Source organism: Scophthalmus maximus, chromosome 7 (genome assembly GCF_022379125.1).
Source record: "Scophthalmus maximus strain ysfricsl-2021 chromosome 7, ASM2237912v1, whole genome shotgun sequence".
Lineage (NCBI taxonomy): Eukaryota > Metazoa > Chordata > Actinopteri > Pleuronectiformes > Scophthalmidae > Scophthalmus > Scophthalmus maximus.
In genome coordinates, this window is record NC_061521.1 from 1,967,525 (window position 1) to 1,979,771 (window position 12,247).

The 12,247-nt window shown below is 41.7% G+C and overlaps 2 protein-coding genes and 1 non-coding gene across 3 annotated transcripts; 2 read left to right on the forward strand and 1 right to left on the reverse strand.

Moving 5' to 3' along the window:
- Positions 1 to 479: 479 nt before the first annotated feature.
- LOC118315215 (E3 ubiquitin-protein ligase TRIM33-like) lies at positions 480 to 6,081 on the reverse strand. Its single transcript, XM_035642308.2, has 7 exons — positions 6,077 to 6,081; positions 5,401 to 5,557; positions 4,677 to 5,287; positions 3,927 to 4,050; positions 3,462 to 3,536; positions 2,418 to 2,570; positions 480 to 1,187 (listed from the first exon to the last, which is right to left on the reverse strand). The coding sequence occupies exons 1-7, from the start codon at positions 6,079 to 6,081 to the stop codon at positions 984 to 986; spliced, it is 1,329 nt and encodes a 442-aa protein (XP_035498201.2). The 3' UTR covers positions 480 to 983.
- A 1,962-nt stretch (positions 6,082 to 8,043) lies between these two features.
- On the forward strand, positions 8,044 to 11,276 carry rpl27a (ribosomal protein L27a). Its single transcript, XM_035643746.2, has 5 exons — positions 8,044 to 8,205; positions 8,863 to 8,926; positions 9,028 to 9,103; positions 9,800 to 9,974; positions 11,101 to 11,276. The coding sequence occupies exons 1-5, from the start codon at positions 8,059 to 8,061 to the stop codon at positions 11,227 to 11,229; spliced, it is 591 nt and encodes a 196-aa protein (XP_035499639.1). The 5' UTR covers positions 8,044 to 8,058; the 3' UTR covers positions 11,230 to 11,276.
- LOC118316093 lies at positions 9,380 to 9,508 on the forward strand. The gene has a single exon (XR_004795096.1). It is a non-coding gene; the product is annotated as a small nucleolar RNA SNORA3/SNORA45 family (small nucleolar RNA).
- Positions 11,277 to 12,247: the final 971 nt, after the last annotated feature.

Here is a 12,247-nt window from a genome sequence, read left to right on the forward strand (position 1 = left end):
GGAGAGACCATCTTGCTTCAAACTGGTCCAGTCTGTTTGAACCTTTAATGTTTACTTTTTATTAGTGTGGTGTGACACATTTACAAAAAATATGCTTTGCAACTGCCACTGAGACAAAGCCTTCTATCAGCTTGTCTTTTTATCAGAGCTCTGACACCAGGCGGTGGATATCAAACCTCAACTGTGAGTAAGCCAGCGTGCAGTCCACACACGTGTGCAGCAATAATGATCGTGGTTGTCATTCCAAGTCAACTCATAAAAAGACATCTCGCTGTGATTGAGCCTGTGTCCACACTGAGACATGTATCTAGATCACTAGATGAATACAATAATATAAAGACACTACTGGCTTCATATTTACAAATGATCTTGGTCCTGAAGCTAAAGAAAGCTGCAGTGTATAAACGAACGCAATGATGACCCCTGGCGGAAGTTGTGTGTAATAGCAGTAAAAAAATAAAAGGCGAAGAAGCTGCTTTAAAAACATTTTTTTATTTTCATTTTGTCAGAAAATTCCCCGTAGTGGAACTAATAAAAGATCATCTTTTTCCGTCATCATTTCAGAGACAGTGGGTTTTCGGCACGATCCTTTATACAGTATGCGGCAAAACCTAAAAAAAAGGATAAAAGTATTTATTTTGTAGTTGGATACAGCAGATACAGTGAAAAATTAGAGTACAATATCAGTCACATCACACAAAGTTTTAAAAAAAACATCCCTTTAAGAAGAGCGGGCTCTCAAGGTTTTTTTTTTTTCAAATGTGCCTCATCATTTTCCATTCTACAACCAGGAAAATTCATTCAAAATTCAGTTCACATTAATGAGATGTTTTTGACAACATTTTCTGTGTAAATACCTGACATGTAAAAATGACCGACATTTAATGGCTCCCCATAAGATGCTTTTGTTTGGTACAAAATGACTGGCGCAGTTTCCGTCATGTTTTCCATGAATTAAAAGGCTGTGACGCAAGGATGTCACGTTAAAGATAATATTTTTTCCCGCTAAACGTGTATCTCTTCCTCCTGTCTTTTTCCCTCCTCTTCCTGCTGAGCCAGCGGAGACGAGCTGTGTCCGTCCTGTCCTGGCTGGCCGACGGGAACGTCCGGTCGGGAAAGATCTCCCTCAGCTTGCTGAAGAAAAACACCTCCAGGTTCCGCCCGGCCTGAGCCACCTCTGAGTCTGGCTGCACATCACACAGACAAACATTTAGAGAGCACACATTAAAATCTATTCTGGAGGCAGCATATGTTATAGGGTTGTCCATACATACATTCCTCCTTACATACATACACCTCCCTGGGATTATTTTCAAATGTGACACAGTGGCTCACTTGGGCTCAACAGTGAATTATATTTTGGCGGTCAAAGGTCAAGGTTTCTATGACCTCATGTTTTTGTGGATCCAATATATGAGAAACACCCAGAGGGAATTTTGTCACACCCTGGCACAAACGTACACTTGGCCTCATGGACTGTGACCTCAAACGCAACATCTCAGTAACACCTTTAGGGAATTTCTTCAAATTTGGCACAAACTTTCACTTTGAATTCAAAGATGGTCAAAGGTAAAGGTCACTCTGACCGCACAAAATAAAACACATTTTTAGCCATAACTCAAGAATGAATACACTCTTTATATTACATTTCCAAATGTCTAATTGGATCAAATGAAGACGTAATGACATCTTATATCAAATGTTCCGGCCATTATTATTATTATTACACTGGGGATTTCCTGCCACGGACTGGTTGGAGGAGGCAAACGACTGCAAGACAATGACTCTTTACTTGTTCAAGGATAGTTGACTCGCTGCAGACTAGTTCACCCTAACAAAGTTATTTGATTACGCCTGCGTCTGCATACATACTGGTGAGTAGCATAGGTAAGTACTTTACCTAAGTATCTTTTACTTAGTAAAGGTTAGTAAAGTACTTTTTAAAGGTACCCTTTCCACTGTGTACAGATACTCGTAAAAATCCTGTATTCAAAAGTACAAAAGTATTAGTGTAATGTATAATATGATATATTACCCCCCAAAAAATGCTATGAGTGGCACCTTTCAGAATAATGTGCAGTATATGTTATAACTGGATTATAATTATTGATGTGTAAATCACTAATGTTACAGCTGGTAAATGTGAAATTAATTTGAGTTGCTTTATTTGTTATATGTTTGTTGTCTCAAACGTTAGGATCAAAATGGAGCCAGTGATGTTTTAACTTGAGAATTCAATATCCGGTACTGGCAGATAGACACAACCTGATTGGCAGTTGCTAAAAATACACAAATCAAATGATTCAGTTGGGGCCAGTTCGCTGTTGCATAACTGTTGGAACTCATTTGAGTACTGCATAAATCAAATTCAAACTGGCAAATCCACTCAGATTCCAACCTCCTTGTGACGGACTTACGTAGTTGAAAGTGGCACAGTTCTTGAGCATCAGCAGGACGTCATCTACGAACTGCTCAGCGCTGAAGTAGTGCAGAGTTTTGCTCTTGTCCAGTTTCCTGCGGATCACCGACAGGTCGATGGGCCTCTTGATGATCTGGTAGTAGTTTCGGGCCTGGAGCACATTCGCAGGGTCTGTCGTCATTTTAACATCACAGTTTGTCAGAAAAGTTTTTTTTTTCTTGACTAAGGTAGATTGTTACGATCGTCCCATGCTGCAGACACTCACTCACACATTGTGACTTTTAAATGAGGTCAACATCGTAAGTCTCCCCTAAAATCATGGCTGGAGTCTGCTTGGTGATGGGAATATACACAACATGTTTCGTCTATAGTAACAAAACATTGGTTATATATCATGTAAAGACAAAATGAGAAAACCAGTTGAAAGAGCCCATGTGGGGATTTTACACGATATCTTATTTATGCTTATAGACCATATAACTTGTTTTAATGGGGGATTATTACCTCAGGGTTGCACATTTTTTATGTCCTTTTTTGTGTTTCTGATATCTTATACTTTTGTTGAATTGACAGACTGAGAACTTATCGAGACCTGCCGCTGTGCATGTGTGCTGAGCGCATTTTAAAATGTCTTCAACAAAGAATATAGAAAATGAATAACTTGAGTGCAGAGGAAGGTGGACTCCAGGGAGTAACGACGTAGCTCTGTTCCATTTGATTTATAGTATTTGATAAAAGCCTGGAAGATGAAAATACAAAAGCTATTCGTTTTTTTTCATTTGAGTTTTGGGATTAGGTGGTGAATGAATGGTTGCAATGTGTGTTCTGTGCAAGTACATCTCTCTCTCTCTCTCTCTCTCTCTCTCTCTCTCTCTCTCTCTCTCTCTCTCTCTCTCTCTCTCTCTCTCTCTCTCTCTCTCTCTCTCTCTCTCTCTCTCTCTCTCTCTCTCTCTCTCTCTCTCTCTCTCTCTCTCTCTCTCTCTCTCTCTCTCTCTCTCTCTCTCTCTCTCTCTCTCTCTCAACCTGAATCTGTTGGACTGACCAGAGGGCTGACAGGTTCATGAAACGGAGCGCTGAGCAGGTGACAGTACAACAGCAGAGTCAACTTCTCACACCGCTGCAGAGGGAAAAACACAGAAACGCATACACTGATTTGAATCTGGGGGGAAGAACCCCGCCGCAAACATATCATCTCATCATGAGCTCACTGCACAGCAGACCACAGAAGCAAGAGAGTGAAATCAAAATTCACCATATTGGTGCTGCAATGTATCACATGTAGCTGCATTAACAGTAAGTAATTCTTCACTTTAATTTGCCGATTTCAGTTATCTGTAAACTGACTGACTTCCATTACTTGGTTTTCCTACTAACTATTTTAGTTGGTACTGCCTCCATCCATTATGTAACATGACATGATGAAAATACAAGTATGAAAAAAAAAATACAAACTTTATCTAAACATCAGCTCAGGAAACCCAACCTTGGATTCTGCTCTACAACTCACCCTCTGGTCCTGGTTGGACAGTGTGTACGGAGCCGTCATCCCCCCACAGGAGTGGATGTCCTCACAGTCGTAGGCCTCCGCGGGCTCCTGGTCGGACCTGCACAGCGTGCACACCCAGTCCCCTCTGTAGGACACACAGGACTTGTCTTATTTCACCGTTTGTGAAAAATATCATTCATACATCGATAAGAAGTATTGCCAGTGTAGCTTAAACCCTGATTCTGGCTAATAATCCACTCCGTATAACTCCACTGTCCTTACAGTATTAAAACACATACAGTGAATGGACCATGTTATTTTAATCTGACTGACTCGCTCCTCCGTTACATTGAACGCAAAGTATGAGGAGGCCACAACTCCAGTGACACGGGCAGAGTAAAGACTAACTTGTTTGCTTTAATGTGGAACTAAATCCTCTCCACTGCTCTCAAAACACCAAACGAGGAGCACGGCATCTCTTTCTCTTATCCCTGATCTTGAACTTGATGTCTCACAATCTGAGGAGTAGCTCCTGATCAATAATTCTGATTGGTCACAACTCTTTCAACATAATGTATCCGTGATATATTGTTATTGGGTTGTGCAGCTGCTCATAACTGTGAGGAAGAAGACGGCTTTCCCTTGAATTCAAGGGTCCAAAGCCAAAAACAAGTTGGAAACAACTTCCCAAGTCACAGCAAGGGCATTCATTCTCATGATAAATGCCAAAGGCATGTGCAATTGGTATTTGGGTGTTTGTGCAGTATTTACAGTGGGGAGCTGGTGAGAGGAGGTATGTGGCAGGCCAAGTGGTAAACCTTAGGACAGCGGTCGCAGCAGAGCAGATCTCCACCGTTCAGACAAACACCACAGAAGTCTTCACTCTCCATCTCCTCAGTCCCGTCCCCAGGTTCAGGCTGACGGATGGAGGAGTCGCCCTCCTCCTGTGAGCAGCAAACGTCAGGTCTTTCTTCTTCTCTGTCCTCCATTTCAACCACATCCGCTTCGCATTTCATTTCAGGCTCGTCGTCAAGCTGCAGGGATCGGTTCTGATCTGCGTCTGGCTCCGGCTCCAGTTGGATCACCATGGTCTGCTCCGGATCTGGATCCAGATAAAAGGTTTCGCAATCCGTTTTTCCGTCCGGGTCCCATTCATCAGCTCCACAATCAAACAGGATATATGGCTGATCCGGGTTTGATTCGCAGTCAAAGCCTGAGTCCTGCTCTGGTTCTTCACAGGGGGAACAGTCGGGAGAATATGGTTCAGTCCAGGATATGGATGTTGCTTCTGGTTGACTGCGATCAGATAACTCTGCCGGTTTAGACTCAGGTGAATCTCCTCTGATCTCTAAAATGCCTGCCTCGTTTTGACCGAATCCATCCTGCGAGCAGAGGTGAGGACACAGAGGAAAAGCAAAAAGTAAAAATAACCATAAAAGAGAACTCATGTTTGTCTTGGTCTCAAATGGATATGTCTAAATCGTCAAGTCTTTACCTGATTGTGGAGCTCCGCTTGTGATTGGCAGGGCAGACGCACCAGAGACACCACAGGCTGCAGAGAAGATAAGGACACAGACCGGAAGTCCAGGCGCTCCAGGCTCACTACAGGTATGCGGGAATTACCCAGGATCCTCTGGGCCTCTGGATGAACCCTGTGGAAAGAGATGAAGGCTTTGCTGATGACTCAAATTTTCAATCAGATTATCCAACATGGAGGATATAACACCATTAAAGGAGTCGTTTTATGTTTTAGGCAACTACACTCATTAGCTTTCTTTCAGAAATACATAGGAAGATATCATATACATGATATGTACATGTATATATCATGATATATATACAAGTACATGTAATTCATATATCATATATATATATGTGCATGTGTGTATATACATAAATACTATGTGTTTCATCCTTTGACAAATAGAAATAATTATTTGTGCTGCACAAAAATACTGAGCAGATACATAAACTACGGATCCTCATGGTCCTGCAGATGATGCAGATTTTTTTGACTAATACTAGGATACTAACAAACTAACAGTCTCCTATTTTGCACTAGATGCACAGATGGTATTACTCTTCTCATCCAATCAAAATGAAAACCATCCCTTTAAATACATGTTTTTTCCAATTGTGTCGTTGCTCACAGTGTTGTCCTTTATTTTTACCTCATTCGCTTCTGTAAAGCTGCTGCACTTGTAACCGGTTGTAGCAGCTGTTTTTCAGATGATGGCAAAGCTGCTCTGGTTTTTCCATTGCAAAACTGGTTGGACTCCGTTTTCATCTCATGGAATTCAGCACTGCAGAGCTATTTGAAAGAAAAGTTGTTTGGGTGTCATTCTCATCACGCTGATGGTCAAATTATACAGTGATGACTGTTCTCAACTCTGTTATAAAGATCCAGCTGTGGTGCTAATGATGACAGCCTTTGTTACACTACTCAGTGTTCTGCTGGGAGGCTTGGTTCCCTCTTCTGAGGATTCTGGATTTAGATTATTCTCAGATGACATGGCCTCCGGCGTTAACTGTTTCCTACACTTGCCTACCTGTGGCAACAGGGTGGCCCGCCTTTGGGGAAAGTTGCCATGGCGTCTGTGAGGCAGGTCTGCCATCTCCTGGAGATCAGGTCTCATGGGGCAAAAAAAAGGGAAGAGAAAGCACAGAAGAAGATTCTGGTTTTCGAAATCTCCTGTGTGCTCAGTGTTTGACGCCAAAATACAGGAGTCAAAACAAACAGAAAATCGCAAAAGGGACGCAGGACGTGAAGCGTTGGAATCAGCATTTTGATCATTACATTAACTGTAATAATATTATCTCTTTAGGTAACATGAATGACAATAACATACACAAAATGAGACATTTAGACATTGTGCACATAATAAGTAGTAACCAAACAGACTGAAGTAGAGTTGAAATTGTGCCTTACCTCAGTGTGAACGTAAGCAATGATTGAACAAGATTATTGCATGAGGAAGGCAGGTGAGTGTGTCCACAGGTGGATGTGAGCTGAAGATGAGAGGCATGTGTCCAGTATCAAGGGGGATACAGAGGATTTGATTGGTGGAAAGCTGATTCCAACTCAGCCTCGTGATATTTCACCAGTGGCAGTCACCGCAAGCAAGTGTGTCATATTAATTATGCTTCAGGGACTGTAATGCGTTTATTTCAGCGATCCCATCGTGGTAACACTTTACCTACAGTCAACCAATTAAGCGTTTAGAAGCGATATACCAACAATTAATGGATGGTTTATAACACAATGTATTTTTAGTTATATGAAATTATAATTGTATAATGTATTTGTCAACAAATACAGTAATTCTATAATAAAAATATATGCTTGTATAAAAACACAGTATTGGGAAGTATTATTACAGTTGATATATTGATATATATATATATACAGTATATAAATATATACACACAAAATATGTCTTCACATGAGAGGTTAAACTTGTTGACAAAAACTTTACATTAATAAACATCTCAAATGTCCTTTAAACTATTTTTAGAACGTTATAGTGTGATTAATATTTTAAATGCCTGTTTAAACAGACATCATGTCTGTGTAAATATTACATTGAGTAATATAATAGTCATTTAAAATCCTCCTTAAGTAAAAGTACAACAGTAATAACAGCTAAATGTTCTCAAAGTATTGGCATTGATAGTAGAAATATTACTGTATATGACATTATTAGATAAATAGCTGATGTGTAAGTTTAACCACATTATAGTCCAGCAGTCACAAGATCTGAGGGGTCAAGAATCGATCAGTGGGAGAGGAAAGAAGAAAAAAACATCTACTGCCTCAAATCTTTGCCTTTATAGGGGAATGAAAAAATCTCAATTTCCCGACTTTGAGCCCCAAACTGTCTAAAATGTTTTTTTTCTTTAAAGAATTACAAATACTAGATTCTCAAAGTGGTTGCCAATCAATTTTCTGTTGATTAATTAACGGACTAATCTTTAAGACAATGGCAAGTAAAATGGCGAAAGAAGGGAAATCATATAAGTGCTAAATGTTGGAAACACGGCATTGTATTGGCGAATTCACTATGTTATGGCAATTACACACTAAACAGAATAATAGAGAGAATTTCCAATAGTTTATTTCGGCCTGCCACTTCTCCACCCTCCTGTCCAGTAGATGGCGCTAATGCCCCTGCTAGCGCATTTACCAATCGCCATTAAGACACAAAGGAAACAAATTGGCACTTTGTTGACGGGGCGCAAATCTCGCACAAAACCGCGTGACTTCCAAATCCCGTTCCTCTTTCAACTGTCCTCCAAGATGGTAGGTGCAATCATGAATTCCCTCAGCACTGAAATAGAGTAAAATCTGTGGCCATCCTTGGTCCTTCGTGCAGAAAAACTGCCGTCCGATGGCAATTTGTTGTACAGTCACATCGTATGACTAATTACCGGCCATTATTGCAGTTATTGATGAACAATTTAGGGATTTGTGTGTGTGTGATAGCTCGGCCTCCGTCCGTTACAGTAAACCTGCGGTGTCCGGTCTCGTTTGTTTGATTGAATGTGAACACGAAACCTCCTCGGTCCTGAATAACATGGCGGATTAAGGTGTTTAAAAAGACGGAGGCCAGTGCGCTTCAGTCATTCTGCTCGCTGCGCTGCTCCTCTAAAGAGCGGCGCTGAACTAGCATTAGCTTCCGAGGTCGCTAGGCAGCATGCGAGTAGCCGGGGCCGGGGGTCGGACCGGCTGAGCGCACTCCACTGTGGGAAACGTGCGCCTGGTCCCGGGTGCGGGGTTTGTCCAGTTACCGGCAACTCGCACGACCAAAGCTGGTGGACGGACGTGTCTGGCGTAATGGCGCGTTTTGTACATAGTGGACTCCGCTAGCCAGCTAGTGTCAGGAGCTACATGCTAGCTTCACAGCAGTGAGCGTTGGAGGCTCGGTGGTTGACGTCTCTCTTCGATCTGTCCCGACAGCCAACCAAGAAGACCAAGACCAGGAAGCTCCGAGGACACGTCAGCCACGGACACGGTCGCATCGGTGAGTGGAGCCGCCGCCGCCGCGTGGTGGAGGTGGTGGTCGAGTGCATGTGTCTGTGCAACTGTGATTGTCATATAACACGAGCTCGTCCTCGCCCACAGGGAAGCACAGGAAGCATCCCGGAGGTCGTGGCAATGCTGGTGGTATGCATCACCACAGAATCAACTTCGACAAATAGTAAGTGTCCGTGTCTGTCGCTGAGGTGTGTTGTCCAATATACTTCATCACAACTCCAATGCAAGTTACTTTTAAAAATGTTTGAGTCCTTGTGTTTCCACTGAACTGTTAGAATTAAGTTGTGCCTGCTAACAATACCTGAGGCGTAATAACTTTCTGTTTTTGTCATTTATCAGATGAGTAAGTTGATTTTCAACATTTGTATTTGTTATATCCATCCTTGTGTCTGGCGTCCGTTTCCCTGCTGTTGTCGGTCCAGTAATGGTTCGTGTTCTTGTAGAGACTAGAGTCTCACCTTGACACAAATCATTGTCTTGGTGTGCTAGAGTCCTCTTAGAGTGAAGACTGGTCCTATTCACCGACTGGCTCTTTGTAGGCCAGTCAGCCACATGGGCAGTTACAAAGCTTTTGTCATGTCTTGGTCTGAACCTTTCCATCATGAGACTCGTGTTGAAGTTATATTACATTAGATAACAAGTGAAGGTTGAATTCAATCAACTTCTCAGCTTGTGTCCACCATGACTATTTAAAGTGTAATACTTTCAAGAGAAATGACTTGGTCAGGAGACGACCTATGTTCACTGTCCTGTCATTTCATACATGCACAGATCTAACTAAAGGACAAAACCAACAGTTTTCTCGCACTCTGGTTGGCTTGCGGTAAACCTTATGTCTGTTTTTCCTGTTTGCCCTCAGCCATCCGGGCTACTTCGGTAAAGTGGGTATGAGACATTACCATCTGAAGAGGAACACAACCCACTGCCCCACCATCAACCTGGACAAGCTGTGGACGCTGGTGAGCGAGCAGACCAGGCTCAACTATGGCAAGAAGCCCGAGGGTCCCGCCCCCATCATTGATGCAGTGCGCGCTGTAAGTGTTGGCCAATTTTTTTATTATTTACAAAGAATTGTCTTCATTTTTCATCACTGTTAAAAAACATAACAAGCTGATGTATTGGCCTCATGTTTTCTCTCTCTCGCCTTACAAATGTAAAAATTCAATTTAGCGCTATCAGTAAAGGAGTTGCACTCAGTTGGAGGTTAAACTCACATCTGCAATGTCTAACCGAAGTTCTGGTGTAAAAAAAAATTACAGTAGAGATGATCAGTTTGACTCTGCCTAGCATAGCTCAGTGACTAAGTTAAACATTTAACCTGTAAGAGGAAACAATACCTTTAAAAAACGTTATCTACAAGGGTGTTTATTCAGGAGCAACTGGACTTGGTTGTATTTTCTTGAAGCTGCTTCACCTCTCATCCAAGAGGCTTCTTCACTTCTGAAGTCCAGTTGCTTCAGATTCAACACCCTTGAATTTGTCTGTCTATGGATTCTTGTCTTGAACAGTTGTATAAACAAAAAGGACACTGGGTTTTAGTTTTCTCATTGGAACTATTACTCATACCCGCTTGGCACATGTGAGTGCAACTCAGAAGTCCTGTCTTCACTGTGGGGTTGCCAGATCTGTTTGCGGTAACAAAGCAGGGTCTTGGGCATAATGGTGACATTCTTTGTGGATATAATAGTACAATAAGGTAAGACAGTTGTGGGGTAGTTGAAGCGTACCTTCACGTTTGATGGACTGCATTTCACTGGTCCTAGTCTTTGAGCGTAGAATGTTCAAAAAATGGTCATGGTCTGGAAATGTTAAGTAAACTCAAACTTAACGCTGTGATGCAAATTGTTTTGACTTTTCTGCTTGAAAATTAAAATGCAGGCTCCAAGTTAGAGTTTTGGAAAAGTAATGTTGAAATTTAAGTGCACACACATTCCAACATTTTGCCATGATGCTTGTAACAAATCAAACTTTCTCACTATTGCAATCAAATTGGTTTTACTATGAACTTGTTAAGTGCTGTCATTTCCTGTTGAGCATGGCCAAATATTGTGACTTGAGCCACTATACAGTTTTTACATGGAAACAGCTGAGTGGCATTGTTTGGGATAAATGGTGTTTGTTAAGACGTGGTGCATTAATGTTAAATCTTTTATTTTACAGGGCTACTACAAAGTTCTCGGCAAAGGCAAGCTGCCCAAACAGCCTGTGATCGTCAAGGCCAAGTTCTTCAGCCGACGGGCCGAGGAGAAGATCAAGGCAGTGGGAGGTGCCTGCGTGCTGATGGCGTAAAGCTCCCGTCAGTGTGTTTTTGCAAAAATAAACTGTATAAAGGGGAACAATGTGTTTGTCATAACTGATATCAAAGGACATATATGGTGGTTAGTGTGTTACAGAAAACTATTCATTTATTTTGAGCCAAGAGGAGCTTTCTTGTTAGGATCACTTGCACTAAAGCTGTCACTACAACTATGACATGGTTACATGGATGAAGGCATCCAGATGCACATTAGATGTTAAATAAATTAAGTAGGACTTGGACCTCCTCATGTAGGACTTAAGAAAAGCCAACAGCTGTGCTTAGAGAATCCTCCACTTGCACTACTACATACATTATGTGACGGTGTTTGTTGACATGTTTACCGTGGTGAAACTACACATTTCCGAAGACGGACGACAGAAAGTTTACCTATAGGCTACTTGGCCCTGTGTTCTTTGCGGGTTGATTCATGTTAAATATGGACAACGCAGTGATAAAATCTTCATTTCCATGGTTGGAATCGAAATGAAAACCAATATGCTATGAAACCCAAAGGAAAATGTTGTCACATTCCCTTTGATCCTTTAATCAGTGCATCCACAGGTATTGTGAGATAGCAACATGAGTTACTCACTAATCAGCAAGCATTTGGTCATAAGGGCATAACACAAATCTGGCAAGTAAAATACACACCACTGTCTAACAGTAACAACTAAGAATACTATTACAGGCTAGCAGTCAGCTTTGAGTCTTATTTAAATAGACAGAAGACGACTCTCCAAATACACTTACTGCTAAATAGAAACACTACCCATCCAGGCATGACCTTTTTACACAAGTGTTGCTGAAAAGTCCTGAATGTGATTATCATGTAAGTATGGAACACTGGAAACAGAAACTTGATGGCAGTGCATTGTGGTTTAAGAGTAGGAAACCACAGACTGTATATAAAAAGGTAGAAACACAAAGGAGAGAGTGTACGATGCATTTTGTCTGGTCAGGAAGCCTCGCCAAAAGCCCCAGGGTGAGGTTGAATTGTCAAATTGTCTC